Source organism: Leucoraja erinacea, chromosome 18, assembly GCF_028641065.1.
Source record: "Leucoraja erinacea ecotype New England chromosome 18, Leri_hhj_1, whole genome shotgun sequence".
In the NCBI taxonomy this organism is placed as follows: domain Eukaryota; kingdom Metazoa; phylum Chordata; class Chondrichthyes; order Rajiformes; family Rajidae; genus Leucoraja; species Leucoraja erinaceus.
This window is the reverse complement of record NC_073394.1, coordinates 1,290,959-1,303,353: the sequence shown is the minus strand read 5'-3', so window position 1 is coordinate 1,303,353 and position 12,395 is coordinate 1,290,959. Positions and strand designations below refer to the sequence as shown.

Here is a 12,395-nt window from a genome sequence, read left to right as displayed (position 1 = left end):
TAGGGCTAGAGGAATCAAGGGATATGGGGAGAAGGCAGGAACAGGGTACTGATTGTGGATGATCAGCCATGATCACATTGAATGGCGGTGTTGGCTCGATGGGCCGAATGGCCTCCTCTTGCACCTATTGTCTCCGTTGCTATGCTTATCATAGTGGGTGCTTGGACTTGGTTGGTGTTGAGCATCTTGTCTGTTGTTGGCGCTGCTCTTACCAAGGCATGTGTATTCTATTACACATCCAACATGCATTTAGATGATAGAGGGGTTAGATGAGGGGTGTGTGTGGAGAAGAGGTGGGTGGGTACTAACTTGCTTTAGGGCTCCTGTAGACACAGTACATGTGTGGCTAGCTCAGTTCAGTGTTGAGTCAGCGGTGACTAGTGAGATCTTGTGGGATTCCGTGAAACCAATGCGGTTGAATGTGATGGGAATAGTTGGTCTTCCTTGTGCAGTTGTGGTGAACAGAGAGATGGGCATTTGTGGTGCATCAAATAATCCAAATAGTGGATTGTGTTACAGCAGGAAATGTTGTGGCTTTGGGTGGAACCTGCCTGAATACAGCGTTTAGTATGCGAATACACATAGAGTGCAGCAAACTAGGAGAACTGTGGGCACAATATGGGATTACACTGTGGCATTAACACAGACCCAACAGGAAAACAAGGCAGGATTAGGTACGAGATCCTGAACAATGTGTTCAGAAAAAATTTGTGGAGAATGATATGCAGAGGTGATAACCAGGAGTTTTCAACGATAAATCTATTTGGCAGGAGTTCAGAAACGGAGATGCCCGGTGAACTGATGGGAATATTATATAGGTGGAAGGTAAAAGAGCAACATGAAAAAGCTGTAGGGAACTGAGAATGGAGAAGCCAACAGTTCTAACAATAAGGACAAGAAATCTTTGATCCATTTAGAATATATTTTGATTAGTGGGCTGGCAACAGATGTGGCTTGGGTAAATTGGAATCAAGGTTTGGCAGTCAAAGCTGTAACTGAACAAGGGGACCTGAGATGACAGTTCAGATACAAGAAGATTGACGCAAAATGCTGGCGTAACTCAGCAGGACAGGTAGCATCTTTGGAGCGAAGGAATGGGTGATGTTTCGGGTCGAGACCCTTCTTCACACAGAGAGTGGTGAATCTCTGGAACTCTCTGCCACAGAAGGTAGTTGAGGCCAGTTCATTGGCTATATTTAAGAAGGAGTTTGATGTGGCCCTTGTGGCTAAAGGGATCAGGGGGTATGGAGAGAAGGCAGGTACAGGATACTGAGTTGGATGATCAGCCATGATCATATTGAATGGCGGTGCAGGCTCGAAGGGCCGAATGGCCTACTCCTGCACCTATTTTTTATGTTTCAGACTGGATACAGTCTAGGTAATGCCTGAGGGTGGGCTATTTGGGGTCAATGCTTCTGGCAATCCTGGAAAGCAGAGTAAAATTCAGCTGAAAAGATATATTACTGATATATGCCGAGTGGGGGACACGTGTGAATCAGCCCCTTTATGGAACATTCAGTGGACAAGTGGTAAACCGAATAAACCGTTTCTATCTGTGAACCTGTCCCACGAGAGCCAGAGACGTGGAGAGAGGTGGTGGCAAGCAGAATCTAAAGATCGTCAATATTCATGTGTGCGTTAAATCCATGGAGACGAGGTGGAGGAAAATCATGATGAAGACAATCTCTCATTGTGGCATAAGGCAGAGCTGAGATACTAAGTGAGTACTTCAGAGCCTGCCAAGCCACAACATGCTGCCAGCAATGGACGAGGTTATCAAAACTTGATACTAGAAAGGCTATGTACTTGGTGAATAACAGGATCAGGTACATCCGACTTTACTGAGGATGGAAAGGGGAGAAATTCTGAAGTTATTAGTTCTAATCATCCAAACAGCAGATGTTAGGTTGTTATGAAGACAAAAGAGACTGCAGTTGTTAGAATCTGCAGCAAAAACAACTTGAGTGAAGCAGCATCTATGGAGGCACAAGATGTATATCAATATTTCTGGTAGTGATCCCACATCAGGACTTGGTGGAAGGATTGGCAGCATATAGCAGCAACATGAGGGAAGGGTATGTCAAAGACTGATGGGTGATATTTGTAGGAAAGAACTGCATATGCTGGTTTAAATTAGACACTAAATGCTGGAGTAACTCAGCAGGACAGGCAGCATCTCTGGGGAGAAGGAATGGGTGACATTTCTGGTCAAGACCCTTCTTCAGACTGAAGAAACGTCACCCATTCCTTCTCTCCAGCAGGGGGGGAATTGGGAATGTTTTGGTATTTTCTGAGGTTAACAAGTGTTGATTGTCGTTCAATAAAGAAGCCTTTAACTGTAGCTTTGTTTGTTGAGGGGAATACTTTTGGAAATTGGGAATAGAATTAGTGATCACTTGGGCAAGTATAGGTTGAATACTGATGGCCAATATGATTTTGTAAAATGTTGTTTTAATGGACTTTTTTTTGATGAAGGAAATGCAATTGGGCTTTCATATCGTGCTACATTAATCTTGTCATTGGTCTGGTGAACTGGAAAAATGAATAATATGTTTTTGGAAAAGTAAATAGGAAATTTACTGAAAACAAAAGTCAGTGGGAAACAGTTGTGTTTGAGTTGAGTTTATTGTCACGTGTACCTAGGTACAGTGAAAAGCTTTTGTTGCGCGCTAACCGGTCAGCAATAAGACACTACATAATTACAGGCACGCCGTCCACAGTGCATAGATCAGTAAGAGATGTTGGTGTCAGAGTAGAGAGTTAAGGGTGGTGTGATGGTAATGTGTGATTACAGGCACAGGCACACACGAGTCGTCTGGTTTGGGCACCAGTTACTTTTCAGATCAGAGGAAAATGTTGCTTCCTAATGGATAGTTTGAAGACTGCTGCTTGTCTTAATATATCGTCTATTGTTTTGAACTTGTGTGTTTCAGACTGTTTCCAAATGTGTAGCTAACTAAGATGAGCATGGAATTCCGTGAGTACTGAGGAGAATGGTAATCGGCTGTGAGGATGTAGATTAGGCCGATGGAATGGGCAGATGTATGCCAGATGAAGCCTAGTATTTGAACAAAAATGTGGAATGTTATATTTAGCAAGGAAGAATGAAGAGAGCATTGTAAATCAGAGGAGAGGTATGAGGATGTATGTTGTAAATTGTTGAAAATGGCAGGTTGGGGATGTGGTTTAAAATGTTTTTGTAGTTTTTAAATGGAGGCAAACAAGTCATGATTAAGTGAATGCATTGGCTCAGCATTATGTCCAGTTTTTGGCACAGGAAGTAGTAAAGATCTTGGAGGAAAATGCAGAGGAGAATGACGAGAATGATTCCTGGGAGGTGAGACTGGTAATGTGAATAGACTGGAGGCTGCAAGCAGATTGGATAAGAATTTAAAACGTCTAGTTAGCGGATTAATAAACGGTTCTCGTTGTTGGAACCAGGGAGAGTGAATGTCAAAAGAATCAAAAAGTGAAAGAAGGGAAAATGTTTATTGAGGAAGAGGATAGATTCCAGGACGCATTGAGGTTAATTTGTTCAAATGGGAATGGTTCAGTATTTCGGGGAGCGGGAATGGATATTTGCAAGGCTATGGTGTGAGAGCGGGCAAGTGGCAACAGTTAAGGAGCTGACAGGATTACGATGGGCTGAATGGACAGTTTCCATGGTACAACCCTTGATTCTGCCTTTTTCTGCTGTGCCACTTGTCACGCCTGAATGTTGTCCATCTTGCAGCAGCCTGTTCATTATCTGACGAACTGTACCACACGTGGCCAGATGCTGCCTTGATATCACCTTGTTCACCAGGGTGACCTTTCTTTCTTCGACAGGCATGTATGTATCCTGAGAGATGATAAGGTTCTGGCACCAATGAATTGCATTGGTACAACCCTCTCTAGTTAGCCACTTGGCAGCTTACACCCCAGCGGTATGAATATTGACTTCTCTAACATCAAGTAACCTTTGCTTTCCCTCTCTTTCCATCCCTCCCCCATCCTAGTTCTCCGTCCAATCTGAATTCCCCCTGATTAAGTTTTATCTCTGCTTCGTTGGCAACTTCCCCAAGCTAACAATGATCTATTCTACATTTTCCTTCAACAACATCCCCTTTGTCTTGTTTTCACTCCTTATCCTTCCTTATCTCTGTGAAGCTGTCTCCCCTAACTCTCAATCTGAAGAAAGGTCTCATCCCGAAACGTCACCCATTCTTTCTATCCAGAGATACTGCCTGTCCCGCTGAGTCACTCCAGCATTCTGGGTCTATCTTCTTTAGTTGGTGTTTCAGCAATCCCTCCACTGCTCCTTACCTTTTATTTATTAATTCGTAACGTTTCTAATGAAAGTTGTAGGGTTGATGTAAATCGTTCAATTTGACTGAAAATGTTGCATAGCTCGTGTATTCTAAAAGTCTGATTTGACTATTTTTAGATGGGATCGAGGGACAAATCACTTGCTGTTTAACATGCTTCCCGGAGGTCCACCTGATTACAACACCGCACTGGATGTTCCGCGTGGCAGGTGGGTTTGAAGGCCTAACTATCCCACAAAAACTACACCTGCTTCCTCAGCACTTCTCATTCTCCAGGCTAAGCAAACTGGTCACAAACTTCTCTACAACCCTTATTTCATTTGGAGATGATTGGAATTTCTAGACTAGATAACTCCCTGTTGCTGTCCTCCTCAACAATTTGAGGTAATTCATAAATTACTCATCAGCCTACATCTGACATTGATATAAAGTTAGCCGATAACCACACAACTGAATTAAAGTCAGAATTGCAAAGTACTTATCCATCCATCTCTAATGTTAGATTTGGACCTTGTATCTTCGATAGCGATGTTTGGCTGGATGTGTATGGAACATTACCATATACAGTGGCTTGCAACAGTTTTCATACCCCTTGAACTTTTCCACATTTTGTCACGTTACAACCACAAACATAAATGTATTTTATTGGGATTTTATGTGATATTCCAACACAAAGTGGCGCATAATTGTGAAGTGGAAGAAAAATTATACATGGTTTTCAAATTTTTTTACAAATAAAAAACTGAAAAGTGTGGAGTGCAAAAGTATTCAGCCCCCTTTACTCTGATACCCCTAAATAAAAAGTCACCTAATTAGTAAATAGAGTCCACTTGTGTGTAATCTAATCTCAGTATAAATACAGCTGTTCTGTGAAGGCCTCAGAGGTTTGTTAGAGAACATTAGTGAGCAAACAGCATCATGAAGCCCAAGGAACACACCAGACAGGTCAGGGATAAAGTTATGGAGAAGTTTAAAGCAGGGTTAGGTTATAAAAAAAATATCCCAAGCTTTGAACATCTCACGGAGCACTGTTCAATCCATCATCCGAAAATGGAAAGAGTATGGCACAACTGCAAACCTACCAAGACATGGCCGTCCACCTAAACTGACAGGCCGGGCAAGGAGAGCATTGATCAGAGAAGCAGCCAAGAGGCCCATGGTAACTCTGGAGGAACTGCAGAGATCCACAGCTCAGGCGGGAGAATCTGCCCACAGGACAACTATTAGTCGTGCACTCCATAAATCGGGCCTTTATGGAAGAGTGGCAAGTAGAAAGCCATTGTTGAAAAAAAGCCATAAGAAGTCCTGTTTGCAGTTTGCCACAAGCCATGTGGGGGACACAGCAAACATGTGGAGGAAGGTGCTCTGGTCAGATGAGACCAAAATTGAAGTTTTTGGCCTAAATGCCAAACGCTATGTGTGGCGGAAAACTAACACTGCACATCACCCTGAACACACCATCCCCACTGTGAAACATGGTGGTGGCAGCATTATGCTGTGGGGATGCTTTTCTTCAGCAGGGACAGGGAAGCTGGTCAGAGTTGATGGGAAGATGGATGGAGCCAAATACAGGGCAATCTTGGAAGAAAACCTGTTGGAGTCTGCAAAAGACTTGAGACTGGGGCGGAGGTTCACCTTCCAGCAGGACAACGACCCTAAACATACAGCCAGAGCTACAATGGAATGGTTTAGATCAAAGCATATTCATGTGTTAGAATGGCACAGTCAAAGTCCAGATCTAAATCCAATTGAGAATCTCTGGCAAGACTTGAAAATTGCTGTTCACAGACGCTCTCCATCCAATCTGACTGAGCTTGAGCTATTTTGCAAAGAAGAATGGGCAAAAATTTCAGTCTCTAGATGTGCAAAGCTGGTAGAGACATACCCCAAAAGACTTGCAGCTGTAATTGCAGCGAAAGGTGGTTCTACAAAGTATTGACTCCGGGGGGCTGAATACTTTTGCACGCCACACTTTTCAGTTTTTTATTTGTAAAAAAATTTGAAAACCATGTATAATTTTCCTTCCACTTCACAATTATGCACCACTTTGTGTTGGTCTATCACATAAAATCCAAGCTACAAGGACAAAGGTAGATGGAGTAGTAATTTCATTCATTTTGAGTGAGGTAGACCATGGAATGCTAACATTCTACCATCTCCAGAATTTATTTACTTGGATATTTTAAATGAGATTTGCATTTTATTCTGTGCTTTTTATCCCTGTTAATAGTCATCTTGTCCTTTGGTTTATTTTTCTTTCTGCGGATGGTTCTATGATGAATATTATAAATTAACTTCATGTTTAAATTCGTTTTTTTTTGTGTGGTTAAAGCGACCACGTTGGTATTGTTTGCTCTATTCACACAAGCTTCAGATCTCTTAACCATGCTGCATTGAACTCCTGTTGACATACAGTCATTCACAGAAAAACTGTTAGCTTTTGTAGGTTTAATAAATGGCAAATGTCTTTTGTTTACTAATCACTGACATCGAATTTTGGGGATTGTTTTGTGGTAATTCCCTTCAGTTCCACATGAGGGCAGCAGCCGACAGCCAAATGTCCTAAATAAACAGCATGTTCGTGGCATGAGAAATATCTTTGTTATTTTTGTTATAATGTTAAATAACTGGTACAGATATGTGACTAAAGGGTTCATACGACAAAATTACCATCTTACAATTCGGAATTTTTTGCCCCTTGTTGGTTTTACCGATAGTTCAATTTAATTAATCACAAAACAATATTTTTAATTTCAAATGTATTTTAGTTCAAGACAAACTCTCAATTGGGTAATCACTTTTTATTTGCAGCAACATTTTTAGCTTGTTAATTCTAAAAAATTGTTAGTGAATTTCTTGTAATGCAAGAGGACTAACCTTTTTAGAAACATAGAAAATAGGTGCAGGAGTAGGCCATTCGGCCCTTCGAGCCTGCACCGCCATTCAATATGATCATGGCTGATCATCCAACTCGGTATCCTGTACCTGCCTTCTCTCCATACCCCCTGATCCCTTTAGCCACAAGGGCCACATCTAACTCCCTCTTAAATATAGCCAACGAACTGGCCTCAACTACCTTCTGTGGCAGAGAATTCCAGAGATTCACCACTCTGTGTGAAAAATGTTTTCCTCATCTCGGTCCTTAAAGATTTCCCCCTTATCCTTAAACTGTGACCCCTTGTTCTGGACTTCCCCAACATCGGAAACAATCTTTCTGCATCTAGCCTGTCCAACCCTTTAAGAATTTTGTAAGTTTCTATAAGATCCCCACCTCAATCTTCTAAATTCTAGCGAGTACAAGCCGAGTCTATCCAGTCTTTCTTCATATGAAAGTCCTGACATCCCAGGAATCAGTCTAATTTTTATTCATTAGTTCAGAATTGATGGTAGTGACTTAAATGAAACTAGAAGCATTGAAATCCAGGCAACATTTAAATGAGAAATTTAAATGTATTAATTACTCTGCTTGTTTTTCCGCTGTTATTATCCTTCTGAATTTCCTCCTCATCACACATTAAGTTAATTTATGCACATTCTTCTCTGGAGCTTCTAATAAATGCTGTTGATCCACACTTGAAAGTGCAAGTTGGATGCCAAAGTGAAAGTAACTTTATCAATAATACTTTAAGACGGGCACGTAAAAGGTTATCGTGATGTGGTGGGACCTGTCGCTGCTCACATAGCTGAGCACCAAGATCTAACGGCATCAGTGGTTTTGGATGCCCTTCTCTGTTATCATCTGCTGTCAGGCATCTGTTTATTGTGGGTCCCAGACATCCAACAACTGTCATCAAGCTGGCTGCACTTTCAACTCTGCAAAGAATTATCTGACAAACCAAAAACACAGCCTCTAATATTCTGGGCATTCTACACAACATCAAATTGAAAACTGCAGTAAAATAGCAAAACCTTTATCAAAAATTAAAGTGCATTGAAATTCAGAACGTTGTGATGGAATTACAGTCCATTTGGTTGGTATATGAACAAGTAAATAAAACTTAACACTGTTTTAAAATTAAATTGTAAATCAAGCAATAGCATAATATTTTAAGGGTATATATTGGGATTAGTTGCAAATAACAGGTTCTCATCAGTTTGCCAGGTTTCGTTGATTTGAGCAGTACATTTTGTGTAAAAGCAGGAAGTCGGTGATTTCTGTTCTATACTGTCTATACTGTCTATACTGTCTATACTGCCTCATATACTGCCTCATATACTGCCTCATATACTGCCTGCCTCATATACTGCCTCATATACTGCCTCCTATACTGCCTCCTATACTGCCGCCTATACTGCCTCCTATACTGCCTCCTATACTGCCTCCTATACTGCCTCCTATGCCGCCTCCTATGCTGCCCTCTGCTGCCTCCTCTGCTGCCTCCTCTGCCTGCCTCCTATGCTCTTCTATCCTGCCTTCTATCCTGCCTTCTATCCTGCCTTCTATCCTGCCTTCTATGCCGCCTATATTCTATTTTTTATATATTTAATGTCACTTTTGGCCTTCGGTCTGCAATTCTTCTAAACATTATAGCAGGACCAAATCTGATCTGCCTGCACATAATTCGTATCCATTCCCCATCAGTCTGAAGAAGGGTTTCGGCCCGAAACGTTGCCTATTTCCTTTGCTCCATAGATGCTGCACCCGCTGAGTTTCTCCAGCATTTTTGTCTACTCTACCTATTCATGTATGTATCTAAATGCCACTATTGTATCTGCCTCCACCTCCACCCACTGCAGTGTGGTCCAGGCATTCGCCACCCTCTGTGTTTTAAAAAAAAAACAAAAAAAACTTACCCCACTCATCCTAAACTTTACCCCTCACCTTAAAGCTATGCTCTCTAACCTTTGGCATTTCCACCCTGGGGATAAAAGGTTCTGACTGTTTATCCTGTCTATGCCAGCTACGTGCAGAGATTCTATGTGGCAAGCACTCAGCTAGGGTGCTCCTTGTAATAATGTTGTGAATACAGTGGTTGTTTTTGTACACTAAGTTGCCACACTTCCCATGATCATTGAAGCTTTCTGAAGAGTGGCTATTTTGAACGGATTGCATGTCTGATCTGTGAAAGAGGTATCAGAAATCGTCTGTTACAAGGTCGGGGATGTGGGGAAAGCTTCAGCCAAACCCAATTTTACGAATCTGTGTCATAGATCTTTTGTATCCAGCTGAGATTTTACGCCTGGATTTGCAGAGTGGCTACAGAACGCTGTTTATTGTTGTAGGTTATTCGTGTTCTTTCTCATCGTATAAGTCTTCATAATCATTAGAGCCATGTCATTGGGCATTTTAATAGCGGTTTTATTAGAGTAAACTTGTACTTTTTAATAAGACCTTGATGCACTATTGTAAATGTATTATATTCCAGGACTGTAAAAAGGATTACTTTGTCATGTTTTCCAATCATCAAAAAATGTTACATGTGGTTTCTTTCAAAATTCAGTTTGAATATTAGATGACATTTTCACCATGCCACAAAAAACATTTTTTTTAATGTTACCAGACGCAAGTCTGCAGTATATCAAATACCCAATCTTGCTATTTTTTGCATTTGAGAATGATGAGTTGAATTATTTTTTGAAATTGAATCTGCGGAATGGAGGCCAACATCAGAGCGCTGCCAGGGAATAAGGCTGGCAAGTGGTCACCCTTTGATACCTACCCCTCCACTCTTCTTGTAAATCTGCCTCGTATTTTGCATTAAGTACAAAGTTTGATTAATTCTACCCTTGCCCGCAAACTGCGAACAGTTTCTTTCCGTGGCTTTTAAATATTACTGCCACCAGATTAACTTTTTTTAAAGTCTGGTAAAAGCTACAATTCTGATTAAAGTTGAGGTTGCATTTGCCAGAGTAAGGTTTAGCTTTAATTATTTTGTTCCCCTCTTCATGATCTTACCAAGTAAGCAAAAAAACATTGGAGACGTGTTGTGTGACACGCAGGTTCATCCTGGAATAGATCCCCGATTATAGAGTTCTCATTGGCTGGTTCTTGATGGAGATTATCCAGTGATAGGAAGACTTTGAAATGGAAATGTTCATCTGCGATGGACTCCTGGAGTTGATTACTCTGGTGCTGTTCTGCATGACTGACATTGTGGATACTAATCGCTTTTGCCTCGCATGGTCATAATTCTAAATTTCCTATTTGCCTGGAACTGATCAAAAATGTCCGATTTCACTGGCAGCTTTTGTAAAGAAAGGTAACAGTCTGGTGAATTAAAAGTATTTCTACACTTTTAACTTGTGAGTAAGATTGCGAGAGAAAGGCTTATGCAGATTTTGCTTGTGGTCATTGTTCTCTTGTCATTGCAGCCATGACTCTAGAGGACATGACTATTTGATCAATGTTATCTTGTAGGAAGGATTGTGTTACCGTGTTCTTTTTAAGCAACTACTTGGAGACTTCTCAAACTCGTGTCAGTTGTCATCCAGAGGAGATATTATTATATTGGTAGAGAATGATTTGATCTTGCCCAAGACAATATGTGAACAACATGCTTTGTTCTTATTGCTTCTGCCTAGCAAAATAGTTTTTATTGCTAAATATATGAAAAGAATAATAAGAATGTGTGAGGTACAGCTTAATTCATGTATCTGGGATAGTTTTATATAAAAAGTTGTGTTCCGTTTGGTTTGCCCAATCTTGCAGTTCTGAGACATTATATTTAGTATCTGATTCGTATTGGGGAAAATGTGGCTGGCATTTCTACAGGAGACCATTGGTTATCTCATGGTTGTGGCACAGCCAACTCTGACTTCTGTGCTTTGTATTGGTACATGGATGTTGGAGATGATCTGGAAGTTTGATGCAAATGCATCTGGCATCCAGCTATCATTGGGCCAAAGGACCTGTTTCTATGCTGACTGACTCTATAACCTCTATAACCCATGGTGCATATTGGGTCTTGTCCATGGAACTGATGCGCTACGATGAGGAGGAATCTCTAGTTGGAGAGTGGTGGATCTGTGGGATTCATTATACAGATGGCTGTGGAGGCCGTGTCATTGGGTGTTAAAACTGAGATAGATAGGTCTTTGTATGCGTGTCAAAGGTGAGGGGAAAATGGATGTGCCATGATTGAATGGCGGGGTCGACTGAAGAAGGGTCTCGATCCAAAACGTCACCTATTCCTTCTCTCCAGAGATGCTGCCTGCAACACTGAGTTACTCCAGCATTTTGTGTCTAGAAACATAGACCATAGGTGCAGGAGTAGGCCATTCAGCCCTTTGCGCCAGCATCGCCATTCAATATGATCATGGGTGATCATCCACAATCAGTACCCCGTTCCTGCTTTTGCCCCATATCCCTTGATTCCGTTAGCACTAAGAGCTATATCTAACTCATCAGTGGACTTGGCTCGATGGGCCAATTCTTCTCTTTGGCCTTGAGGTCTGATGCTTTCTGTATTCTGCATCATCCCCTTTGCTCCATCTGTGGTACTTGTGTTTTTTGACTAATTAATTGTATTTAGTGTAGAATTAGCAGATTTGATTGGATATCATGCAAAACACAGCTTTTTTTCCACAGTACCTCTGTACATGTGACAATAATAAACCTGAACATATTGTTTGTGTATCTATTTGATGATCAACTATATAAAAAATATTAAAAACAATTTGCATAATTTAGGAATATTTCAAAAGCCTTTGGGCAGAGAGCTATCAAGCGGCCAGTTACATTCTGGCATGGGATATTGGAATACAAGCCTCAGGCTAAATTACTGCTTCCTTTTTCCTGGCAGTTTCATTGCTTAAAATTTTCCACTTTGAAGGCATAAAGTATGAATGCATCATCCAAGAAAATGCACAGTGGTGTCATTTTTTAAAATCTGATAAAATTAGTCAGATCAAATGAATTAGCTTCACTAGTGTCCTTGTTGTTAAATGTGCCATTCCAAATATAGGCTGGTAAATTCAATTCTGGATTTAATTCCTTTGCTCGCCTTGTCTCACGTTAACAACTACGCGTGGCTGGGATTGACTTTATTGCCATTTGATTGAAGGATGGCCAGAAATTCTGAGTCATGGAATCATGGAGAGGTACAGCAGAGAATTGGTCCCTTATGGACCACCTCATCCATACAGTGA

At 41.1% G+C, this 12,395-nt stretch overlaps 1 protein-coding gene across 3 annotated transcripts in view; it reads left to right on the top strand.

Annotated features, from left to right (window-relative positions):
• The window catches only part of ext2 (exostosin glycosyltransferase 2), a 169,169-nt gene that overhangs the window by 83,387 nt on the left and 73,387 nt on the right, over window positions 1-12,395 (top strand). For all 3 annotated transcript variants that reach the window (XM_055649128.1, XM_055649129.1, XM_055649130.1), the window contains exon 3: window positions 4,427-4,516. In XM_055649128.1, coding sequence (XP_055505103.1) covers window positions 4,427-4,516 — 90 coding nt within the window. The remainder of the gene's footprint in view (window positions 1-4,426; window positions 4,517-12,395) is intronic.